Here is a 23,676-nt window from a genome sequence, read left to right as displayed (position 1 = left end):
CTGCGGGCTGCGCGCCTGCACTGAAGCGGGGCGCTGCCTTGCAGCTCAGCCGTCACCCTGCCTCCGGGCTTCCTGAGATACTTAAATGCTCTCCAACACTTAAGCTCCGCGAGTCCTTCCTCACTGCAAGGAAGAAGCCGATGACTGCGGCGCCCTGGGACAACGTGCAGAGGCTCCTGCTAACGGGTTTGGAAACTGCCAGCAGCCGAGGAGCAGCTCGGTGTCTGCCTGGGTCACGCAGCAGCGATGCCAAACAAACCAGCCAGCGACGGCACAAGGTGCGTCCGCCCACGGTCACAGTGACGCCGGTCCTGGCTGCCCAAGGGAACACGGATCAGGCAAGCGTGAGGTGAAAAACACACTTTAATTGGGCTGTTTACATTAAAAAAAAAATCTTTTTTTCCCCAATGTTTAAAAAATAGAATACAAAAATATTTTTAAAACAAATCACGTTTGAAAGTGCTTCGGTTCGGCCCCTGTGCAGGTCACGCCTGGCTGTCCTGCTGACCCGGGCTCCCCGCAGGGCACCTGCACGCGCTGCACCCCGCTGCTGCCAGAGCCCCGCCGGCCTCCCGCTTAGGGCAGGCACAGCAGAGCTTGCGGAGAGGAAATCCCAAAGCGGTGAGCAAGCTTAGTCCCAGGGTTTCTTACGGAGCCTTTTCTCCTGTAGGCTGAAGCTGATCTCTGAAAACTCATGCGTTTGGAGGGGAGGGATTGGTTTCTTTTTTTTCTTTTTGCTGGATAGTTGGCTAGTTGTTAAAGAACAGGTTTTTACATAGCTGGGAGCAATACAAGAAGCCTGGACTGGGTGAGACGGGAAGCCCTTGTCAGCCCAAGACGTGGGAACTTGGGGGCACTAAGCCAAACATCAGCAACAGGAGGAAATAATACGCACGTGAGGGCCATGCTGGACAGGTAGAAGAGCCATTCAAATCTCAGCAGCGATACTGAACTATCAAGCCTGCGCGGTTAGCTCATCGGCAAGGACGCTTTAGCATTAAGGCAGTGAAGATTCAGGGTAATTCTCCATAGGCTGCTGGGAGTGCTGCCCAGTGCAGCACTGAGCTGGCTCTTTCCTTAAACCCCAACACTTCTTCTTTTTCTTCTGCCAACATACACTTGTTCACCTGGGGACAAGAAAGGCAAAAGGAGGGTTAGCTGAAAAGTTCATGTGGGGGGGGGGGAAAAGACAAAAGAACCAAACCAAACCAACAAAATGGAGCCATGTGGGTTCTCCCAAGGTTCCCAGAGATGGGCTGGTGCCTGGGGCACCCCCAACTGGCAAACCCTGCTCTCCTGGGCACGGCACGTGTTCATACCTTTTTCGCCTTTCTCTCCTTTTGGTCCCCTGTGCCCGTGGCGTCCTGGCGGGCCCATTGGTCCAGGGTCACCTGAAGGAATGAGAAGACCAAGTTTGCTCTTGAGCATGACCGGCCCACGAACAGGGACAGGCCAGGGTGAGGAAGACCAAGTTAGGACGATGCTTGGTCTGAGATCCTGAAGGTGCCACCTCCACTGTGGGGAGGCTGTGACCCTGAGCAGCCCAGTGCCCGACTATCTCTGTGGACACAGTGCTGCTTCCTGGGCGTTACAGGGCTTGAGAGGGAAAGGCTGGCAAGTCTTACCTTTGGGTCCAGGATAACCCCTCTCCCCCTTTTCACCGGGTGGCCCCTGGATGGTACCATATGCTGGAGAGAGAAATGATGGGAGAGGCTGAATGAATGAGTGGGACAAACCACTTGCAAAGAGCTCTGTGTTGACTTAGAGAAGCAGTGAGTCACACTGGAAGGGCACGTCTCTAGGTTAGATGGGATTAGACTGACTGCAAGCAGGTTTTTAAATAATGGGTTTGGTCCCAGCAAAGTCCCAGGGGCGTGGGCTGTGAGCTCATCTCACCAGCACCACTCTGCCACCCTCTCTGGGTGTCGTGGCTGTCACCAGGGCTGGAGCTGGCCCACACTCAGGGAGGGGAATCTGAGAACAGAGTGAGCAGCTGGCTCACATTGCTCTACCTGTTAAAATGGGCCACAGGGGTTGCAAGCACGATGGCCTTCAGGGTTTGGGATGACTTTCCTACACGTAGTGGGAAAACCTGATGTGATGATGAGACTGCACCTCCCCAAAAAGGGAGGAAGGGGATGGAAAGGCAGACTGTCTGCCCACAGCTTTGTATCTTGACTGTATTTTTGCAGCACATAAAGGTGAAAAAATCCCTAAGTCTACGGAAGGTTGGAGAGATCTCATATGCATGAGCCAGAAACATCAAGTCAATACGTCACTTACTTCTAAAGAAGTCCATGAGGTCCTCGGTGACATTGCCATAGGCTGCAAAAACCCTGCTGATGCCAGGTGGACCAGGAGGGCCTGGGGGACCTGTGGGTCCCTGTGCAGTGTAAGACATCAGGTCCTGGAGAATACCTCGGCCTGAGGAATTAAAGAAAGGAGCTCTGGGAAAACTGTGGCTGGATGCTGAGGCAGGAAGGTGAAAGGGAGAGCTGTAGGCAGCAGGAAGGGGGAGGGAAGTGAACAGCGTGCCACCAGGCACAGGGGGTTGTGGGCCAGGACAGGGAGGGTCAGGTCAAGCAGGCGTTCCACTCACTCTGTAGGTTCTCTGACACACGGAGTGCCAGCTCGTTGTAATCCAGGGAACCAGAGAAGGAGTTGCTGTAGGTTCTGCCTGAAGCTGCTGATCTGTGTGATTCCTCCTCTGTCAGCAAGGCATCAAAAGACCCATCACTGCCTATGGGGGCATCGTAAGAGCCATCGCTGCCCACTGAGGCACTGTAGGATGACATGCTGCTCATGGAGCTGCCATATGAGCTGCCTGTGCCCAGCGATCCCCCATGGGAGCCCTCAGCACCGAGGGATCCTCCATGCAACCGCTCAGAAGTCCGTAACCCTTGGTATGATGAAGACATAGACCCAGCCACCAAGCCACTATCTCCTTTGGGTCCTGGTGGTCCCCGTGGCCCAGGGGGCCCAGGCGGCCCCGAGATGTAGCTTCGAACTTCATCACCTGCAAAATACAAGAGCGGTACCACCTGAATGAAGACTGGAGTGTGAAATTCTGCCCCACCGATCATCGCAGTAACCCTCACTCAGTGCCATTTCTCAGGCAGCAAGCACGTATGTCAACCTTGATCTCTACAGAGGGCATGACCCCCCCCTCCTTCCCATCTCTCCCACAATTCTGGGGGCCTAATCTTGGAAACATTTCCAATGACTTTGCAGATGGGCACACTCCTCTTCAGGCCAATTTCAGCACCTCTGCCAAAACGGCTGTTCTGTGACCAGTCTCCCACAAGTGAGGGGATCCCCATGTTTTTGAAAGGCTGCCCCAGATGACTTGCCAGCATGAGAGCTCAGACCAATGCTGCTTCACAGCTGGCTCAAGTGCTGCCCTCCAACCCCTACACCATCCATTGCTCTGCAGGCAGGTGTTTGTGAAAGAAAACGCTTTTCCCATGACAAAACCCTGCAGGTGACCTTACTAGGGACTCGCTGTTCAGGACAGGCCAATTCTAACCGCCCAGCACCTGTCCCTTTTGGCTCACAACACAGACTTTTGCCTTGCAGTCGGACTGAGAGGAGACACCCTATGGGGTGCTGTGTAGTCCTGCGTAGACCTCGCTGCAGAGATAAGGTGTTGCTGCAGCTTCAATGCAGGGAAGGTTCCTACAAGACTGCCTCAGCTGTGGCAAAGGCTGCAGTCTACACAAGGCAAAGCATGGCTCGGGGTGTGTGCAGGGAGGATGGATGGTGTCCCCTTACTCTTCAGGTACTGGATCAGCTCGCTTCTGAACTCGTCACTGTGAGTGATGTCAGCATAGGACAAGAGGCCAGTTCCTGAGAAGCCTGGTGGTCCTGGAGGGCCAGGAGGGCCAGGTGGGCCCTGGACTCCAGAGAAGGAGGAGTATCCCACACCTTGAGAGAGAGGAAGAATTATTTTCTGACAGTGATAGGACAAGGAAATCACATGTCTGGGGATCTTGAAAGTTTGAAGGCTCCAACCTAGACTTCCATCCCTTTCCAGCTGATGTTGATGAGATGATTTTTTTTTTAAGCGACCTTGTTCTCAGTGGGCAGTCACAGCCCCTGGTAAGCTAAATCTCAGTCTCAGTCCCCCCAGCACCTACAAACAGAATGTCCCTGCCAGCTGTGAGAAACACAAGTGCTTTACTTTGTAGATAAGCAGAGATGTCCTCCAGAGAGGTGCCAGGTGATCCGGGGATCCCTGGAGGTCCTGGGGGCCCTGCAGGACCAGGGGGCCCAACAAGACCACTGAATTCAGAGTCTGTAAGACAGAAGGGAAAAAAAAGAGTCACCCAAACCACTGCAACCCTGATGAACCTTCCCTGACACTACAGGTAATGCCAACTACAGCCACGTATAAGGCACTTTTTTCTCCCCAGCACCTTCTGGTGCACCTCACTTCCCTGTGTATAGATGTCACACTGGAAAGTCAGGAGATCCTGAAGAGGGTCAAAATCCCTATTTTTTAAATATACTTTTAAAAAGTGGCATAAGAAATTCCTTTATGCTGCAGAGTTTGGAGAAGACAAAGGGCTCCTCTATCGCCATCCCCGAGACACGACCTCGCTACTCCTGCTCTCCACAGAAGCATGGTGCTGGTCTGTCTGCAACCCCTCGCAGTCTGTGCAGGTCCTGGCAGAGCCCAGGAGGCCTGCAGTACTGCTGACTAAGGCAGAGGGACCATTAGACTCTCACACAGGGTTATTTGTGGTGGTGAGTAAAAAGGGAAATTCTGCAACTAAGCCTGTAAAAAAAGATCCTGGGGGTGTGCAGGGACCTATGGCAGGGGAGTAAAGAAGCTGGCTTACTTCGCAGGTATGCTGTCAGGTCACTGTAAGATATACCAGGGGTCCCTGGAGGCCCAGGTGGTCCAGGGAGCCCAATGCTCATCCCAGAACCTGCAAAATCAGACAGAACCAAGAGTAGCACATTATCAAAACAGGCTGGAATAGTGTGAGCAGACAAGCTGCAGGGCTTGTTCACAAGGAATGCAGGAGGGGCTCCTGCAGGGTGGAGTGTTCCCATCAGCAGATTGTGCTGGGAAGCAGGGCTTAGGCCTTGATCTGGCCTGGCATTAAAACTTGTCCCATTAATCCCAATACAAGGGCACCTGCAGACAGATAGGCATCAGGCCTCTGTTCTTGACAAAAGTTCTGCACATCTGATGGACCCCTGACACGGGAGCTGGGGGGGGGCACCCCAGGACCTGTAGCTTAGCTGTGACCCACTGGCTGATGCATGTGCTGCTCTCCCTGTGTCTGCCTATTTGTAAGCAGCTCTGGTGCAAAACTTTGTAATTTGCTTCAATTAAATGCCCTTGCTGATAAAATGCAGCTGTCCTGCTCGAGCTGTTGGGGTGCCAGAGCCAAAGAGCAAATTCCCAGTCAAAGAGAGTAATTACAGACCAGGCCTTGCTTTTAAGCAGATAGTTGCAGCTACCAGGATTAGGCATTTTAGAACTGCTCTTGGGGGTGCTCCAGAGTAGTCGCTGTCCAGCCGTTCTTACATGCCATTATCACCCCTTTACAGATGGGAAAATTAAGCAGAGGTAGAATTTGTTTCAAATAACTCTAAACATCTATGAGATTGTTGCCTGGACTGCTGTAACACAAAGTGGGCATAGACCAACTCTTCCACAGAGAGAGATATCCTGGCCAGAGAGCCAGGGAGAAAAGGGTTATAAAGGCACTTGAAGGTGTTGATGGGAATTCTAAGATGGCTGAGGTGAAATAATGTTCCTAAGCTCAGTTTTTAGCAGAGTTTGTGGATAGTGTCTTGGCTACAGAGTATCTTTGTTCTCTTCCAAGTCCCTGTGAGGAGGTCTCTGTACATAGGGATTCACACAGTTGACACTGGAAGAGTTTTCACTGACAGCTTTCTGCGCAGCTCCCAAAGGAACAGAGGGAAATCCATACTAATAAAGACCGTTACTTGTCAAGTAGCTGATAAACCGTCTGGTCAGCTCATCATAATCCAGTGACAGAGACATGCCATCTCCCCCTGGTCCAGGAGGTCCTGGTGGGCCCCGAGGTCCAATTAGATACTGACGAATTTCTTCTCCTGGAAATGAAAAATGCATCTTTAAAGACTGTCCAGGTGCTGCAAAGATGCCAGGTATGAGGGGTTCCCAGCCTGTGAGCTGAGCCCCCACCACTACAGCGACCATCAAAACCTATGGATGCAAAGCTACTCTCCTTCCTCGCCTCCTTTTCTGAGTGTGATCTGCCCCGCGTATGGTGTCACCAACATTTTGGCGGGGCTGGGAACAACCTACAACCTAGGGTTTGAGGAGGATGAGAATTTGGATTGCCAAAGGGACCTTCTTGTGCTCTGTTTCTTCAGGACACCCTGGACAACATCCTGGGTAAAGGGAAAGGACCATGCTGAGCTCTGTGGCATTTCAGCAGCCATTTGTCTGTTTGGAACATGCAATCTGACTGATTCCCCACTGGATCACATAGGAGGGGCGCAGTGTTGGCCAGCATCATCAATACCTTCAGGCATAGCAAAATGACATCCTGGCCATTTATCTATCGGCCCACAGTAACAGTGTGTGTCAAAAAGAATACAGAGCTGGGTATCCTTCTCACCTTAAGAACAAAGATATAGCAAGGCTTTGGAATGGGCAAGAAGGAGTGGGGAGCCCTAACAGAGTAGAGGAGCTGGAAAGTAAAAGCCCAAGGTTTAGTGGGAGATTGGGGAAAATTGTGGGAAATTCCTGAAAAGCAAGGACATAGGCAGATGCCACCTAGAGAACCAAGGATGGAAAGGGAGCCAAGAGAGTGGGAAGCTGCAGCATTACCAGAGTGGGTATGAAAAGCAAACAGGTAAGAAAGTATAGTTTCTGGAAAGCAAGCGAACTCTCCAGTACAAGACACATGAAATTTGTCTCCAAAGGGTTTGGAAGGAGACTTTGCAGGTCACTCAGCAGCACCTATGGCAGGTCTTTGCCCTCTGAAGCAGCTGCTGGTAACTCCGGTTAGAGACAGAAGACTGGAAGGGAAAGGCAGATCACTAGGTTGCTGGGACGCTTTACCCCCATCCCCCACGTTTCCCTTCAGGGTCACTTACTCTGCAGCATGTCCAGAAGTTCTTGGTACAAAATGGATGTACTTGATACGGAACTGGCAAATGACTGATAGCGATCTGAAGAGCCTGTGGGAATGGAAAAGTTTTATGTCAGGCAGGGTTAAGAGGAGACAGAAGGTGAAGAAGGGTCAGGCAGGGACAAAGGAAAGCTGAATTAATCCGGTTTAAATGGTGGGATGGGCTTCCCATGCTACCAGTCACGAGTCAGTTACTGTCTGACACAGCCTCCTTGTCTCCACAGCAGTGTGGTCTGTGCTCTTCTGACCGAAATTCCAGGCCGTTTCCAAAAGTTCTGGGAATTTCATCTACTTCAGGAGGGCCCCAAGCATACAAGATGGCCCCAGAATACCTGAGACCACATACATCAAATACAGCCACCTCTGTTTGGGTCTTGAGGACATTACAGCTATGTTTAATGTGAGACTTTTTTAAAAGCAGCAACTGTTAGCTAATCTAACCATCAAAATGGGACAAAGCTCAGAGGCCACCTCAGCTGTGTGGAGTCCTGGGCCAAGATTGCAGAAGATGAATAACAGGGTTGGGGTGCTGCTATTTAAAGACTGTTGTTTCTCCTCTGGTTCTCCCCTCCTAGGTGTTGCACAAGCTCAGCCAAGAGCGTGACTCAGTACAGAGCTTACCAACATGGTCCTTACTTGTCATATAGCTCATAACACGGGTAGCCAGCTCCCCATAATCCAAGTTCGTCCCATCCGCAGTGGTGATGACTCCAGGTGGGCCTGGAGGGCCTGGTGGGCCTTGGGCACCAGTCAAATAATGCCTTACGTTGTCACCTAGGTAGGAAGCCCAAGATATGCCCACATCACTAGAGGGAAGACAATGGTCATATGCACAATTACTGGACCCTCTTCCCCTGACAAAAAGCAGGCTGATAGAAGGACAGTTCTGCAGATGCCACAGTGTGCAACAGCACTTGACAGTATTCAACAAAAATAAGGCCAGAGCAGTAGGGCTGCTACTTCTAAAGGGAGAGTGACAAAGGGCTCAGGGAGCAAAAGAGAGAAAGGCATGCATCTGCTGACCCACGACAAAATCTCATTATACTCACTTTTCAGGTAGTCAGTGACATACTGCTGAATCTCCTGAGATGAACTTCCACCTGGGCCAGGAGGACCAGGTGGCCCAGGAGGTCCTGGGGGTCCCTGAATTTGTCTGGATCCACCTACAGAAAGCATTGTAAGGAGAAGGAATGGGTTTGGTCTGTTGCATTAGACCAAGTGTGCTTGCACTGAGCCCTTCCCACAGGTCTGAACAGAGCTTTGAGAAGGGACTGTGGAGGGGCTCCCCCTTCATTTCTAAACACAGTCTGAGTATGGGAAATTAGGCAGTGTAACGTCTTCAATTAATTTGGCATCTTAGAATTCAGCCTGCACAGCTCTACAGGGCTGAGTCCAGAAACCTCCCTGGCTTCATACTGACAGACCTGGTCAGTTTGTGCACCAGAGTGCAGTGCTGTGCAGAAATACGGACAGAGATCCATAAAGCATTCAAGCTCAGTAGCTTAACCTCACTGCCCTGCTGCTCCCAGTCCCAGCCAGCCTGGGCAGCAACAGCTCAAGTACCTCCTCACTGGTCTCCATTGCAAGATACAGGTGGGCCCTGTGTGACTCCTGTCACCATGGTGTCAAGTGACACCTCATGCTCTTTAAGGTGTCTGTCTTCCCAGCACCCTGAGGTAGTATTCCTAAGACACGATGTGGAGAAGCACAGGGCTTGTTCACATGGAGAGACACTTAAGTTAATCCATATGCACTTTTTGTGAAACTGCATTAATATCCTGCATACAGAGATGCTCTTATTCCGAACAAAAGCAGCTTAATTCACATGAATCCACCTGTAAAACTGAATAAAGGGCACTTTTGTTCTGATCAGAAGTGTTTCCACAAGAAGGTTCAATGCAGCTTCCCTAATCCCTTGTGGAACATGGTTAGCCAACCTGGAATCCCTTTCTTTCATGTCCCAATGAGGACAAACTCTGGCTCAAAGAATTCCCAGTAAGCTGGAAACGGAAAACTGGCAATTCCTAAATTGTCTGATTTAAGGCATGCTGTGAAAAAAGGTTTTGAATACAAATCCCATCAGCATTAGATTGGCAGCCACACTTGTAAAACCCAAAGGAGCTTTTTCAAATTCTCCCCCAGGATGACAGCATTTCTTGGTAGTATCAGAGCAATGACAGTCTGGCCTCTTACCTCGAGATGCTCCTGGGATGCCAGGAGCGCCTGGGACACCTGCATCACCTAGAAACCAGAGTGAGGGAGACAGACAATTGTAATGGGTGGCACTGCGTGTTGCATACTTGGTCGTGTAAAACAGTTGAGCTACATGTTGTCAGAGAAGCAACTGCCCAGCCCTTGCAATGACTATCTTGAATTAACAGCTTGTAGGGGAAGAGCAGAAGGAAGAGGCCACAGCAGCTTTCTGTGATGTGCCCAGGTGCCTTGTGTTCAGAGCAATTCTATCGCCATGGTCCTGCTCTGCCTGAAAAGGCAGGGTTGGGCACAGCTGCAGTTCTCAAAGGACCAGGTTGTTCCATCCTTTAGTCTCAACCACTCTTGGCTGTGTGAGGCCATCAGCAAAGAAAGAAGACTTTTTACTTCACCTTTGGGTCCAGGTGGGCCTGGCGGGCCTGGAACTCCTGGAGGTCCCTGCATGGTGACTCTGTCACCTGCGAATTGCAGAAAAAGAGTTAGAGATGCACAGGAGTAAAGTGTGTGGACAAAATCCTGGCTCCACTAAAACTCAGCTAGAATCAATAAAGCAGGATTTTGCCCCCTGGTTTCAGCTTAGGGACAATGAATTCAAAGGAGGAAAGGGGGCACAGACTGACCGTGGGAGGAGAATGCTGAAAGGCCAGGCTCTCCTGGTTCTCCTGCACGGGACACAGAAATGGAGGAGAAGTCACACACACAGGCAAGTTACACTGCACCCCACTGATATCTCCTGGAAGCCTCCTTACCCGTGAATCCTCGCAGACCTCGCTCGCCTGTGAACAGGAGAGCAGGGGAACAGTGTCAGTATTTTCTTTGTTCTGATCTGCAACATCCCAGCCCACACTGCAAAATATTATCACGGCCTTCAATTTACAGGGCAGAAATGGGTAAAGGGAGTAGGTCCCATTTTTTCCTGCCAGCTGAGAGCCGAGCTACACTTCACAAGGCCACCTCCTTGCACTGACTTAGCCCAGTCCACACTGCATTTTGCAAAAACTTTGTTCCCCTTTAATGGAAAATCTGAAGCTCTGAATGCTCCTCAATCTAATGGGCTTGAAAAGTTGGTATCTGAATACAACAATTGCCTTGACACCAGTATTGGAGCCTAATAAATTTCTCCGACAAAGACTGACTTGTTTTATGGCAGCAGACAGGAGTCCTATTTAGTGACCACTGTGCTAGCTTTCTTACAGCCACAGAACACTGTGCAGGACACTTTCTGCTTCCAAGCCCCTTCCTTCCTTCTTTTCAGTCTGAGGTGCTGAGATCCACCTAGCATCTTGCTGAGGCAGCAGGATATACCCACCTTGGTCTCCCTTTGGGCCTGGTGGGCCTGGTGGGCCTGGTGGACCTGGTGGGCCTGTGAAGAATGTTTCTGCAATTAAAACAAAAAGGTTTCTTCATGACATCCAACAGAACACGGCACAAGTTTTCTCTGGCTCCACATAGAATCATAGAATCATAGAATGTTTAGGGTTGGAAGGGGGACCTGGTGGGCCTGTGAAGAATGTTTCTGCAATTAAAACAAAAAGGTTTCTTCATGACATCCAACAGAACACGGCACAAGTTTTCTCTGGCTCCACCTGGTCCTAGCCAAGGATGTGCTCTCTGGTACCCCAAGAGTCAGGACATTCCCAAGGCACAGGCAAGGGAATGAGTGGGAAGAACCTACCTGAGGTGGACATGGAAGATCCTGGTCTCCCTGGTGGGCCTGGAGGTCCTGGCAATCCTTCTCCTAGGCAAAACAGACACAAAGAGCCTTCAGGAAGGATGAGCCTCAGCAATGCATGTCAGAGCTGCTACATCTCCATCATGGCCATAGCTCAAATATTTCCAAGTGTAGGCTAGTATCATTGTTTTCTCCACACATATCTATCCCTGTTAGTTATTTTTCATTATCATTTGCCACCACAGCAGATGTAGGACAGAGAAACTCCTTTCTTCATTGTACAGAGTGCCTATCCCAGCTGGCCTTCACAACATCAAGAGGGAAGGTTCATTTCATCACACACCTGACCTGCTCTCCCTTTGCTACTGAGCAGAGAGCAAGGAACAGGGGTTATGTTCCTGTCTTGTGTCCTCCTGCACCTCCCCTCTTCTGGCTGTGAAAGGGAAATCCTGTGCTACAGGAAGTGGACGGGGATATGTTCCTCATGACAAAAACTGCTCCATCCATCCCCAGCTGGAAGTTAAGGCTGGACAAGTAAGAAGTAAAGATGGAATTGATTGCAGTTACTTCCTTTGGGAACTTGAGAATTTTGAGTGTCTTCCCAAAAAGTATGGCTTTTATGAATTACTGCTCTGGCTAGCAAACCTCTGCCAAAGCAAATCTCCTCTCTTGGGCAGCATCTTGCTGCTGTGAAACTACATTGCAGTGAAATTGTGTTAGTAGGAACCCACTATGTGAAATTTTGCTTCCAGTAATGTCAGCCCTACTAACTTCCACCAGGTCCAAGATTACATCTGGGACACCGCAAGGCACAGGACAGAGGCACCGGAAAAACCTCCCACTTTCCAGGTTTGTTTCAGAGAAACAAGCTTTTACCTGGGGGGCCACGAGGTCCAGGGGGTCCCTGCACAGATTCACCTGATGAAGAAAGAAACAGAGGTATTATAGAACATTTACTCAGCAGACTGCACAGCTCAGAAATACGCCACGTGTGTTAGTGTTCCCCTGCTTACGTACTGAGCTCTGCTGTATTACGTACCTGGTGGTCCGGGGGGACCTGGTGGTCCTGCTCGCCCTTGTAAATCTGCCAGCACTGTACAAATGAAACACACAAAAAAGGGGAAAATTGTTGCTATGGAGCTACTGCTGCTATGGAAACACTGTTGTTAAGTTGCTGTTAGAAGCTCTTACAGTCAAAGGCATACTGAGGCAGGACCTACATGACCCAAGCCAAAGTTGAGGCAGAAAGGGGAGAAGAGAGATGTGTTTGGTTGCCAGCACACAGGTTAGGACATGAAGCAAAATACAGTGCTGAGCAGGCTGGCAGCATATTGGAAACAGGGAGGCGATCTCTCTGGAGAGTAATGGTTAAAGAGCAAAGGTCTCAAAGGCTAGAGAAGGAGGGAAAGGACTTTCAAGGAGTGGAAAGATTCTTTCAGCAAGGGGCTACTTTTGGGAGGAGAACATTACGCAGCCATTATTAACAAGTAGCTGCACTGTGTTACTTTATTGGCCTCACCTCCAAGCTGAGACACAAACATAAAGTTCAGTGATGGGGCAGTACTGAAGCACGGTCTGGATCTGCATGACCCCATTCAGATGGTGATCAGGCAAGGACCATTTATGATTTTATGCCCTCCTCTGCCTTGCCTCTCCTGCACACTAGCAGAAGTCCCAGGTCCTAGGAATACTGACTGTAAGTGCACCACACATCTAGCATTGCAGAGAGTAAGCAGACACTTTTCTCAGGCTGCTGCTAAACCATTCTGTTCTGCTCCACTTATTTTCATCTTAAAATAGCATTTGCTCCCTTGTGAATTTGTCCTCTAATTCACAGAGACATTTTGATTTCTGTTGCTTAGATTAATGTGCCTTTTCAAACTGGTTCTCCTCTTACGGATGGCTCTGTGTTCATATTACATAGGGAACTGCCCTGTGTGACCATAGTGGCTAAAAGGTGAGGCTGAAACCTCACAGCTCTGTGACCATCTCTGCTGCTGGGGACTGTTCACCAGTCACCATTCCAGAAAGCCTTCCTCTCTGTGACATGGGCCTAGTGCCATCTACCTCCTTTTGAAAGCACTTTGGGATGCATAGATGAGAAGGAGGGCAGAAGAAGTAGCTGGTATTGCTGCCCCACCACCAAACATACACACACACACACACACACACACACACACACACACACACACACACACACACTTGCCCTATGCCATGTTGAGAGGAAAGAGGTAGAGGCATCTCCTGTTAGCTGTGAGCAGGCCTTGAGGCCTCTGGCACCTCTCCAAGCAAAGGAGTGGAAAGGCAGGCCCACTTACTTTGAGATGCTAATGATGAGACTTCTGTTTTGATTGTTTCTATCACTGTTTCACCTGGGGATCCCTTCTCACCCCGTGGACCTTTTTTAGGAAAAAAAAAGAGAATTAATTATTTAAGTGAGAGAGGGTGACATTTTTTACCCGTTCCTCACCTCCTCGAAAACAGATTCAGACTTTGCTTATGTGAACTTGGAGCATGACCTCAGTCCCTGGCTCTGAAGGACACTGTAGTCAAATATGGAAATTACTACACAATTCGCCCAAACAGAACCATAGAAAACTGGGTAAGAAAGGTTCTTAGGAGTCACTTCTGTTCAGGCCCTTCCAAACAGATGTCTATCCAACTGGCAGTGGTTTCACAGTGACATTATTCCCAACTTGGCTCTAGTTTGTTTTCCCACCTTTCAAAATGGCAGGAGGTATACAGCTGGGCTATATCCCCTACCACAGAAAGGCAACTGCACTTGAGAAGTGCTTTAGAAATACCAGCCTCCAGAAAAAATAATGTAAAGAAAAAAAGACATTTGCAGTATCCACATCACACTGGCTCTTACCACCTCCCTTCTTCCCCTGGGAAAATAAAAAGAATAGAAATTCTTTACAAGATTAATTAAGCCAAATAACGCAGCAAAATGAACTGAAAGAAAGAAATCTGCAAACAAAGGGGAGAGAGATTGTGCCAAGGGCTGAGAGAATTAGAAACAAAGGAAAAACTAATGAATTCAGTTCTCTTAAGAAGCAGAATCAAAGCTGATGGAGAATGGTACCTTGCTGTCCAGGGAGACCAGCTGGTCCAACCGGACCTGGTTTCAAAGGAAAAAAAAACAGATTGCATTAGATTTTCCTGGTTGTATTTTACAGTAGCAGGAAAGAATCAATATGTCTTTTATAAGGACTGAGACTTATCAAATAATGTATTTGCCTGCACAAATAAATGGAATTGCTGCGGGGTACGAATTCATCAATGTCCCATGTATTACTTGAAGCTCCAGAGAAGAGGCTTATTTTCCATCATGTAGCAATTAAAGTGCTTGGTGCCTCTTAGACTGGGGAAATAACTAGAATGTCACTGACCACAACAGAAAAGCAATAGGTCTAAGCCTCCTCTTGCATTCCCTGCTGCAAATCGAGGCTAGCTCTACCAAAACAGCTCCAGGACTAGCTCCAGCTATACAGCTGGGAGAGATGCAGAAGCGCCATGAGAACCAGGGCTCAGGAACTCTGCTGCCTGACACCAGCGTGCTGGAGGGCAGTATCTGACCTGGGACAGGGGAGTCTGAAGACCAAGCTCATGCATAGCCAGAGTCTGTCTGTGTGTCTCTGTGTGTGTGTTTGTGTGAAAGATTTGTAGATGCTCATTTGGGATTTCTGCTGTCTGGCATTCCAAGCTAAGACTGGAAAACAAACACTTCCTGATTTCAGCAACAGTGCCGGGAGAGGGATTAGACACATGCCTGCTTACCTGAGAGGCAAAAGAACTTGATTCTACTCGTTGGATTTGACCTATCACTACTTTGTACTCATCAGATCAAAGGACAACAACAGTGTTCCCATCTTCTCAGTCCTCCCTTCTGTCCTGCCCCCCTGGGATCGTATCCTGTTTCTCCCTTGAGGCTGCTGCCTCTCTAACTCTGACTGGGATCCTGGTCTTTCTGCAGGGAAGGGTGAGGACCAAGAGTATCTAGACTGCCTGAGCAATCTTGCCTCCCAGACAGAGCAGCCTGGCAGAGACAATAAACATCACACATTAAATTAAGAACTGGATGCACAGCAATGCAAGCTGCCTGCAAAAATCACAGCAGAGGAGCAGCTTCCTCACCTGGAACGCCTGGGGGTCCAGTGGGGCCAGCTGGGCCTGGGGGACCTGGTGGGCCTGGCAGGGCAATAGTGGACGAACCCTCTGAAACACAAATGCATACACTTGCACACATCCATATATATACACACATCCAGTGATTGTGTAACAAATCTATCCTTAAGGAATCACACATCTACAGCATATGTATTCTCCCAACAGAGGGAGTCCCAGTACAGGTCTAATAGACAGTCGAGATGAATACAGGAGGCATAACAAAAAACAGAGAAGATCCTCCAAAAGCAGAAATATTTGAACTTTCACAGCACTACGTACCAGCACTTATGACTTTTCCTGGAGCTCCAGGTTCTCCTATGAAAAGAGAGAGCCAAAAGATTAACTTCTTTTCTGGGAAAGATTTGTCACTAGCTCAATGACATTGTCTTATTAAACAAACAATTTCTGTTCTTTTTGACCTTGATCTCTTGTCTGAGAACTCATGGCACTAGAAGGTCATGGAGGAAGCAACAGAGTTCAGCTAATCCAGAGATATCCTTTGATTGGCTTTCCAAGCACTACATCTTGCAGAACGGTTGATAGGCCTTGATTTATCTGAGGCAGGCACACAGCTTCCATTGCAGTCATCAGGCATCATACTCATATGCTCAGGGCAGAACCTGGTTTGCTAAGGTTTTCTCGGTGGAGAACTGTCATGCCAAGTGCCTCAGCAGATGCCCTGTCTTTGGTGTATGCTCAAGGAGGCTTTGGCTATTGTCTGTTTCTCAAACCTTCTCTTCCTAAAGCCACTAGATGCCACTGTTGATTCAGGGACTGGTCAGTAGAGCAGCTAATCCTCCCTAAAATGAAGTGCTTAGAGAGCAAAAGAGTATTAGGAAAGAAACAAAACTCACCTTTAGGCCCTGGTCGGCCTGGGTTGCCTTGAAGTCCTGATATGAGGTAGAAGAAGAATAGTTAATGCAAATATTTTTTGTTCTATTTTTTCAGGTCCCCCAGTTGAGTTTCACTTGTGGGTTTATAGAAGGAACTCCCTACTCAAGACCCTGGCTTTCAGCATTTACAAGCAGGTCCCTGACAACAAACGGAGGAATTCACAGTGGACAGTCAACTGAGCTGGTAGTGTCCCTGGGCATAGTTAAGAGCTTCCCTTCTCTCACTGCTCCCTAGATTTACCTGTAGCTTCTTCCAGGTACTGCTCCCTGCCCTGAGGCTACTGGATAAATTCCCTGGTGACTTGCCCTCCAAACCACCTCTGCTCCCAGACATCACATCCTCTGTTTCCACCTCTATTGCTACATCCTCTCCTCTCTGTTGCTGCTGCTGATTAGAAGGACTTTTCAGTGACGCACAGGGAACTGAAACATGTTATTTGTTGCAAACTGTGTTTTGGGGAGAGGCAAATTTTCAAACACTCCAAGGCCCTGCATTCCTCAAAAATTACACACCAACCTCAAAACCTGTCTCAAAAGCCAAGGGAGATGCAGAAGCCTTCGGATATCACTTTGGAAGCCCCAAGCAGCACAGTAGGAAAATTACAAGGGGTTTTTGAGCCCATAACAAAGTGTGTCATTGATAAATTGGAACACAGTGAAAAAACCTGCCTGGTGGTCCTTGGGGTCCTGTGAGACCTGGAAGAAAAAGGCAAAAATTCTAAGATGTCTAAACAAATTTCAGGTGGGGAAAGGGTAGACAGAGAGAAAAAGATTACATTTACTTAAAATTACAGCACACAGCCCACAAGTGGTGTAAGTTGGTCTAGCATCTAGTATGTAAACTGAATGTTAGCTCATAGCAGCTCATGTTCTTGTTTGCAGTGTGTGCAATGCTGAGATCACAGTGGGTCTAGATTCCCTGTGTGTTTTCCTTTCATCACCATCTTATAGTACAGAGATCCTCTGCCAGCCTTAACTTCAAATTAAGACTGGAAATTGTTGACAAACACATCTGTGTTCCTGACTGAGCAAAAAATATTTGTGGTCTCTGCATGCTTTTACCTGGCTGTCCTGCATCTCCGGGGGGTCCGGGAGGGCCTTGGGCTCCTGGCATTCCCGTAAAACCTGGTTCACCTAAGGATATAATCACCATTAACAAGTCAGAAGTCTTAAGGGTGGATGTCATGAGGACGGAGACGGACTCTTCTCAGTGGCTCCCAGCGACAGGACAAGGGGCAATGGGCACAAACTGAAGCATAAGAGGTTTCAGTTGAATATGAGGAAGAACTTCTTTACTTTGAGGGTGACAGAGCACTGGAACAGGCTGCCCAGGGGGGCTGTGGAGTCTCTTTCTCTGGAGATATTCAAAGCCCGCCTGGATGATGTCCTGTGCTCTGGGTGAACCTGCTTTAGCAGGAGGGTTGGACTAGATGATCTCCCGAGGTCCCTTCCAACCCCCACCATTCTGTGATTCTCTGATTGACAGGATGATCAGGCCTCATGATTTGTGACTGTGTCTGGGCATTAGAAAAGCTGGAATGAAGTGAATACAGGGCACATGAGGGAGAACTTCCCTGAAGCTAAACACAAAGATTGCTACCAAGATTACTGGAATCAAGAATGGGATCTATTTGTTTAAAACTTAGGTGCAAAAATAAAACTACTATAACCAATAATATCATTGTACTTTTTCGGAAAGCCAGCTGGGATTGGCTGAGCTATACTGTTATTCGAAAACTCAATGCATGTGTATATCAGATAGGCTGTTACTCCAGGAAAAAAATCCACTGACCTGTCATTCCACGAGAACCTTTCTCACCCTGATCACCTGTGGTACAAAAAAGGGAAGGATTCTGTGAGATTGTTCTGTTGTAAAATGTTTCCACCACAGAAAATAAAGTCTGCTTTCTGACAAGAGCACAGAATAAAAAGCCAAAGAAGGATAGGGTTAATACCCATGGACAGTATCCATATCTAAAGGAATCTAAAGAAAACAGCAAAAAAAGATATTTAATTGATCAACATACCTTTGGGTCCAGGGGCTCCAATGGCTCCTTTCTCACCTGAAAGATATATGGATGATTGAACAATAGTAAAAACAAGTCAGAAGGGAAAGGAATTTCATACATCAAGATAAGTCACAGGGGAAATACAGGTACTCTGATATTGGACAAACTCAGACTTTCCTTTGATACAGCTCCATCCATCCATCCAACCATGTTTCCTCACCTAGACTGCTCTATTACCTCTTTCTTGAATTTCTCGATATTTGCTTGCAATCACTAAGTATAGTTCCTCCTCCCCTTCCTTTCCTCAGTCTTATGCTTTTCTCTGCCCCTAGCATCAAAATTCTACTCAGAGCAGTGCTAGAAAAGCACATCAGCTAGTGCTGCTGTAATTGCCAAGGGGAAGAGAAAGCTTACCTTTAGCACCTGGGAGACCTGCTTCTCCTCTAAATCCTTGTAAGCCAGGAGGACCTGCAGAAAAATGAGGTGGGGGTTTAATCCATCCCACTCACCATTATGCATCACTGAAGAAAAACTTCTGTCACTCTGTTTTTATTTTCTCTAATCTCTAGATGCTATAGCAGAGGAATGCAGCACTCACCTGGAAGACCTTGTGGGCCTGGAGAACCCATCAGACCTGTGAATAAGGAACGTGGATTTTCTTTCAGTAACACCACAATTAGAAAATGAAAAAATCTCTTTTGGTATGCCCAACCGCATCCACAACCCAATAGGTGTTTAGCAGATTGGAATTCCTCCAGCCACTGTAAGAATTTGCATCACTGGCATCCTCAAAACCAGCACAACAAATCTACAGAACTTAGTTCTTGTGACATAGAGGAAGTGTTTTTCCCTAAAGTAAGGTAAAGAGTCTCAAGCCTTCCACCTTGGATGAGATGCTGGGATCTGTGCTTCAGGTGGGACCCATTTTTTATAGTGCAATTTTTATCCCAGTTACATGGATTGTAGGGCTGTAACTCTGCTAAGAAGCCTGTTAGAGATATGAACTTTACCTTTTTACTTCTGAAAGCAGAGAAAAAACAGCTAGAAACATTGCACATCTTAAAGATCGGTGTTTTAAGAAACCTCCCTGCCAATTCCCACTCTCACTGAAAATCTCCAAGAATTTATTGCTCTAAAGGTTATGTGTCGCTACCAAAGCAAATTTTATCTAAAATGAGGGCCATTAGTTCACTTTTCTGATTACTGCAGTGCAACACAAGTGAAACAAGAAGGCCAGAGTGCTCATTTACTCCTAACCAGCCTACTAGGCTCTCTCTGTCCATCTTCTTATTTACCTTTCAGGCCAGCAGAACCTGGGGGACCAGGTGGCCCTGGAGGACCTGGCTCACCAACAGCACCTGCATAATAAGAACATGAACAGATAGTGTAGAACTCAGTTGTGATCCCATTTTTCCATTATCCCATCTCCTGTTATTCTTTCTCTGGCAAGTGTCATGAGTAATATGCTGGTCAGTTCAAAACACCCAAATAAGCATGTATTGTCCAAGAAAAAAAATCCCATCTCACTGGGCTTTATGATGAGCAAGACAAAATCCCCCAGCTTTGGTGACTTGATAACAGGGAAGAAGATGATCTTGATACTAAGCGCTTTTGGTTCTGCCAAACTCAAACCTGACTGTGAGACCTGGTAAAACAAAACAACCCTTGCTTACCCATTTTAAGTTTGGCAAAAAAAAAATCCCTTAGGCCAGATTTGACTGTGCTGGGATATGTCTAAAATTAATTCTGGATTTGAATAATCAAATAAAATTCTACCATTGAGATGTTCTATAAATTGGGACCAAATTCTAGCTGTTGCCCATCTCTGCTTTAGCCAAGAATGGGACATCTAGTTCCTACCTCTGTCTCCTTTTTCTCCAAAACCAGGTGGTCCAGGCTCCCCTCGAGGCCCTGGTAGCCCTTCTCGACCTCTTTGTCCCATGGGACCTTCCATGCCAGGATCACCTATAGGAAACAAATGCCTTGTAAAAAAAAGGTGTCTTTATGGGAGGCCTTGGGCAAGAGGATCTATGGTCACCTCCATGGGGGAAGGCAACGATGACACCAACCTGGTGTCTGTATTCCCATGCCATGTGCCAATCAGTTGTGAGAGACTCATAGCATTAATAGAGATGCTTACCCATGCTGCCTTTCTGTCCTTTTGGTCCTTCTGGCCCTTGGTGCCCAATTGGACCAGGAATGCCTGGAAAGAAAAACAAAACAAATATTCAGAGTCCTTGTCTGTGTACCATGAAAGAATAATGTGCAAATTAGGGGAACCTGAAGCCTGGAGGGATTCATCAATGGGGCTAAAGAATATATTACTTGGAAGGTGGGTACTCACACACAGATCTATCTGAACACAATGCATGTACGAGCACAAGGAAGTTGGGCCAAGTACTTATGCAGCTGTGGGACTCTTTCAAAGGTAGGCTGGGATCTTCACACCCCCAAATTAGCCATGTTCAAGTAAGTGGAAGTCAGGCTGAGGCCTTGCTTGTAACCAGATCTCTGACCTGTGTCTGTAGCTCGGCAGCAAGGTATTAATCAAGTGACTTAGTCTACGCTAAATATTGAGTCTCTAGAGAATCATCTCGAGCTAGGTTTGCAGTGCAAAATTTGCTCTTTCCTACAGTAATGTCACTAAATGTCCTCCCTCAAAGAGGAATTGTACTACTGCCCACCTGGTACACCAGGAAGTCCTCGCTCTCCTGTAAGGAGAAAGAAATAGACAGTCAGTGGGGAATAGGTCTTCCCTGTTTGTCACTTTGGCCAACCCTCACCCCCCATAAAAAGGAGTTTATGTTCCTGCCATGTTTACAAGTTCCACAGTCTCCAGCAATGCCACATTGGCCCCCTTGTATTTATGCAATGGATTGAATCATTCACACCACGCAAAATCCTCTGAAGCACTCTGTGATAAACCAGGTACAGCTTGGCTTCAGGAGCGACTTCCATCCAGGTGAAAGACGTTCCTAGATTCAAAGTGAGATCTGTTTTCTCTTTTACTGTGAACTCTAAAATTGTCTTTTCCCGGAAGAAGAGAAAAAAACCCCAGCCATCACAACACTCTCTGAACTATGGAATGCATCAGCTTCTCTAACTTCCGGAGTAACAAAAATCCATTTGCTACCCGGGCCCTATGGCAGGCTGTCAATCTACCTGAGAAAGCAGCTAACTCCAGACTCACCTCTGGGACCTTGCATTCCCATGTCACCTGAGAAAAGAAGAAAAAGAATATAAAATCAGGAGAGATCCTGGAGATATTTCCAATGATTACTCATTTTGCTTTTCTAGTTGCTTTCCTGCCTTCAGCGAAATATGAAGGAGTTATGGGTGCACAGGGACACTTCACATTTGAATAGTGCAGTATCAGACCCATCCCACTAGTGGCAAACAGGATGTGGCCTTTCACACTGGCACAGTGCAAGATTGGGCCTCCTGTATTAGTTCTGTATGGGATCAGGCCCTCTATAGTTTAAATGGCAAACTAGCTTTACACCCTTTTTCTTCATGTATAAACCCACTTCATCCTTCTTGCTGCCAATTGCCCTTAGCGGCAACACCCACCCCAAACTTGCACATTGCTAAAGCCAAGGAATAGGACAGGGGAAGAGAGGGACTATATGGCTGTACCTTTCTCACCAGGTTCTCCTCTCTCCCCTCGGAAGTAGCCTGTAACAGGAAGAGAAGGGGCTGTTAGAGTGCATTACACAACAGAATAGCTACTCACTGCACATACAAGGATCCTTCTATTTGGATTTTGAGGCTGCAGGCAGCATAGGCTATCAAGCACAGCATGGCTTTGTAAGCAGAGTTTCCTCAGCAAATTTGCTTTCGCAAATCCATGAAACTTCTGAAGCTGAGAGAACATAGGCTCCCCTAGTCTTAACCTATTTCCATCATCTGCTAAACAGAACTTAATCTTCTTTCCCTTGCTAACAGAAGTAGCACGAGAAATAAGGCGTGGGTTCAGTTTTCTGTGTAGTTCTTCAAAAATGGAAAATTCACTTGCTACAGCAAACATGACATCCTGGCACCAGATGATATGTCCACAACCTCTTTTCTTCTCCCTCTTCTGCTGACTTTAAGGGATGCACCACCAGTGTGGCAGCACTCTGAACTCCAGCACAGCCTATCTGTGAGGACAGGTGAGGGCACTATTTTTGACAGACTTCATCACACTCTAGGAGTGTCTTCAGGCCTTTGGGCAAGCAAATCCTCCCCCTCCCCTGTAAATAATCCGGTCTCATGCAGCATCACAGACATTGACTCTGCTCACCTCGTTCTATTTCCTTGTTCAGTCTGCTCTTCACCATCAACCAAACTGACTCTTCATTTTCATAAGGGAAGGTTGAGGAGGGTGAAATACCATGAAGAAAGTCTACTCTTGAAACATCCTTCTCTATTTTCGAATTCCCATGGTTAATTGCCAGGAAGTCGCCATTCATTTTTTCCAGGTTTTCCACACGAGATTTCAGCTTTCTCACTTCTTCCGCTGGAAGGATAAAGTAAAATGCTATGGAACATGCTGCCACAGATGCATGCCTGAAATACCTACTTCTAATAGCAGAGACAAGGCAACACTGTGTCAGATAGCTACACCCACTGAGTTTTGCAGGATTACTCTTTGTATCGTTTTTCCTAGCAGGGATATCTGGAGTTTAAATGACAACTTTGGAATCTGTTAGTCACTGAGAAATAAGACCTCAGATCTTAGGAATTTTCCTATCCTACTCAACCCAAAACCATATAATCCCTCATCAAAGGTTTATATTCCTTATCCATTCTTCCTGTCCATTTGCAGTATCTTAGTGGCAGTCACCACCAAGCTGAATGTGCTGCTCCTCAGGTCTCTGGCTTGATATCTCTGGCACTTGGCCTCTTTGCCAGCTTACACCCTCTGCTTGTCTTTCTATCCCATTCAACATTTTGCTCCTCAGTTATTTCTTACCCAGAGCGATGAGTCCAAAAAGCAATCCAAGGAGAAGCAACGAGGCCAGAAGCAAACCCAGGAGCCATTTCCACCAGCTACAGCAGGAGCCACAGGGACACCAGGATGGTGCTGATCCAATTGCACCCATTGCATCACCATTTCGTATTTCTGGAAGAGGGAAGGGGCAATCTCCTAGTTAATGAAGAGTTCCTTGACTTCAGAGTCCAGAATCTCTCAAGAATAAGGACACCAAGGTCATTTGTATAAAAATACAAAGGGCTATGGAGAAAAATCTTTGCACCCCACTCTGTAATTCTAGTCCCTGCAGAAGCTGGGAAGAGCATTCCCAATGGGAATTCAACAGGGTACAACACTCAGTGCTTTTTAAAATAACAGCTAAAAACCATGATCCCCTTGAGCTAATTTTTTTGTACAGTTTTGACCCATAAATGACAGCAATAGCCAGCATAGTCTGTCTGAGCCCTCTCCTCCCCACAAGTCTGTCTTGGTAGCAGGATGCAGCTGTACTGTCAGCTTCTCCAGCAATTAAAAAATACCCCAACTGCCCACTCATCCACAATCAAATCACTGGCACCAATTTCTCTTGTGTGTGCTCTGCTCATTACAGACTGAGTAGTCTCCTGAA

General features: G+C 47.6%; 1 protein-coding gene across 1 annotated transcript in view; it reads right to left on the bottom strand.

Moving 5' to 3' along the window:
* Positions 1–1,077: 1,077 nt before the first annotated feature.
* Positions 1,078–23,676, bottom strand: part of COL17A1 (collagen type XVII alpha 1 chain) — a 35,585-nt gene continuing 12,986 nt past the window's right edge. Inside the window, exons 16-54 of the mRNA XM_009643483.2 lie at positions 23,049–23,198; positions 22,377–22,592; positions 21,731–21,769; positions 21,285–21,311; positions 20,779–20,805; positions 20,235–20,297; positions 19,955–20,059; positions 19,390–19,452; positions 18,693–18,728; positions 18,509–18,562; positions 18,113–18,148; positions 17,878–17,913; positions 17,148–17,219; positions 16,755–16,781; positions 16,047–16,082; positions 15,472–15,507; positions 15,160–15,240; positions 14,108–14,143; positions 13,341–13,421; positions 12,062–12,115; positions 11,899–11,940; positions 11,026–11,082; positions 10,660–10,728; positions 10,100–10,126; positions 9,971–10,012; positions 9,743–9,808; positions 9,333–9,380; positions 8,189–8,302; positions 7,776–7,913; positions 7,105–7,188; positions 5,965–6,093; positions 4,842–4,931; positions 4,181–4,294; positions 3,772–3,924; positions 2,600–3,016; positions 2,284–2,424; positions 1,626–1,688; positions 1,320–1,391; positions 1,078–1,127 (exon numbers count right to left, since the gene is read on the bottom strand). Coding sequence (XP_009641778.2) covers positions 1,078–1,127; positions 1,320–1,391; positions 1,626–1,688; positions 2,284–2,424; positions 2,600–3,016; positions 3,772–3,924; positions 4,181–4,294; positions 4,842–4,931; positions 5,965–6,093; positions 7,105–7,188; positions 7,776–7,913; positions 8,189–8,302; positions 9,333–9,380; positions 9,743–9,808; positions 9,971–10,012; positions 10,100–10,126; positions 10,660–10,728; positions 11,026–11,082; positions 11,899–11,940; positions 12,062–12,115; positions 13,341–13,421; positions 14,108–14,143; positions 15,160–15,240; positions 15,472–15,507; positions 16,047–16,082; positions 16,755–16,781; positions 17,148–17,219; positions 17,878–17,913; positions 18,113–18,148; positions 18,509–18,562; positions 18,693–18,728; positions 19,390–19,452; positions 19,955–20,059; positions 20,235–20,297; positions 20,779–20,805; positions 21,285–21,311; positions 21,731–21,769; positions 22,377–22,592; positions 23,049–23,198 — 3,191 coding nt within the window. The remainder of the gene's footprint in view (positions 1,128–1,319; positions 1,392–1,625; positions 1,689–2,283; positions 2,425–2,599; positions 3,017–3,771; positions 3,925–4,180; positions 4,295–4,841; positions 4,932–5,964; positions 6,094–7,104; positions 7,189–7,775; positions 7,914–8,188; positions 8,303–9,332; positions 9,381–9,742; positions 9,809–9,970; positions 10,013–10,099; positions 10,127–10,659; positions 10,729–11,025; positions 11,083–11,898; positions 11,941–12,061; positions 12,116–13,340; positions 13,422–14,107; positions 14,144–15,159; positions 15,241–15,471; positions 15,508–16,046; positions 16,083–16,754; positions 16,782–17,147; positions 17,220–17,877; positions 17,914–18,112; positions 18,149–18,508; positions 18,563–18,692; positions 18,729–19,389; positions 19,453–19,954; positions 20,060–20,234; positions 20,298–20,778; positions 20,806–21,284; positions 21,312–21,730; positions 21,770–22,376; positions 22,593–23,048; positions 23,199–23,676) is intronic.

The sequence above is a fragment of the Egretta garzetta genome, unplaced genomic scaffold (assembly GCF_000687185.1).
Source record: "Egretta garzetta isolate BGI_Z169 unplaced genomic scaffold, ASM68718v1 scaffold8, whole genome shotgun sequence".
Taxonomy (NCBI): Eukaryota; Metazoa; Chordata; class Aves; order Pelecaniformes; family Ardeidae; genus Egretta; species Egretta garzetta.
The sequence above is the reverse complement of the archived record's forward strand: the minus strand, read 5'-3'. Positions and strand labels throughout refer to the sequence as shown.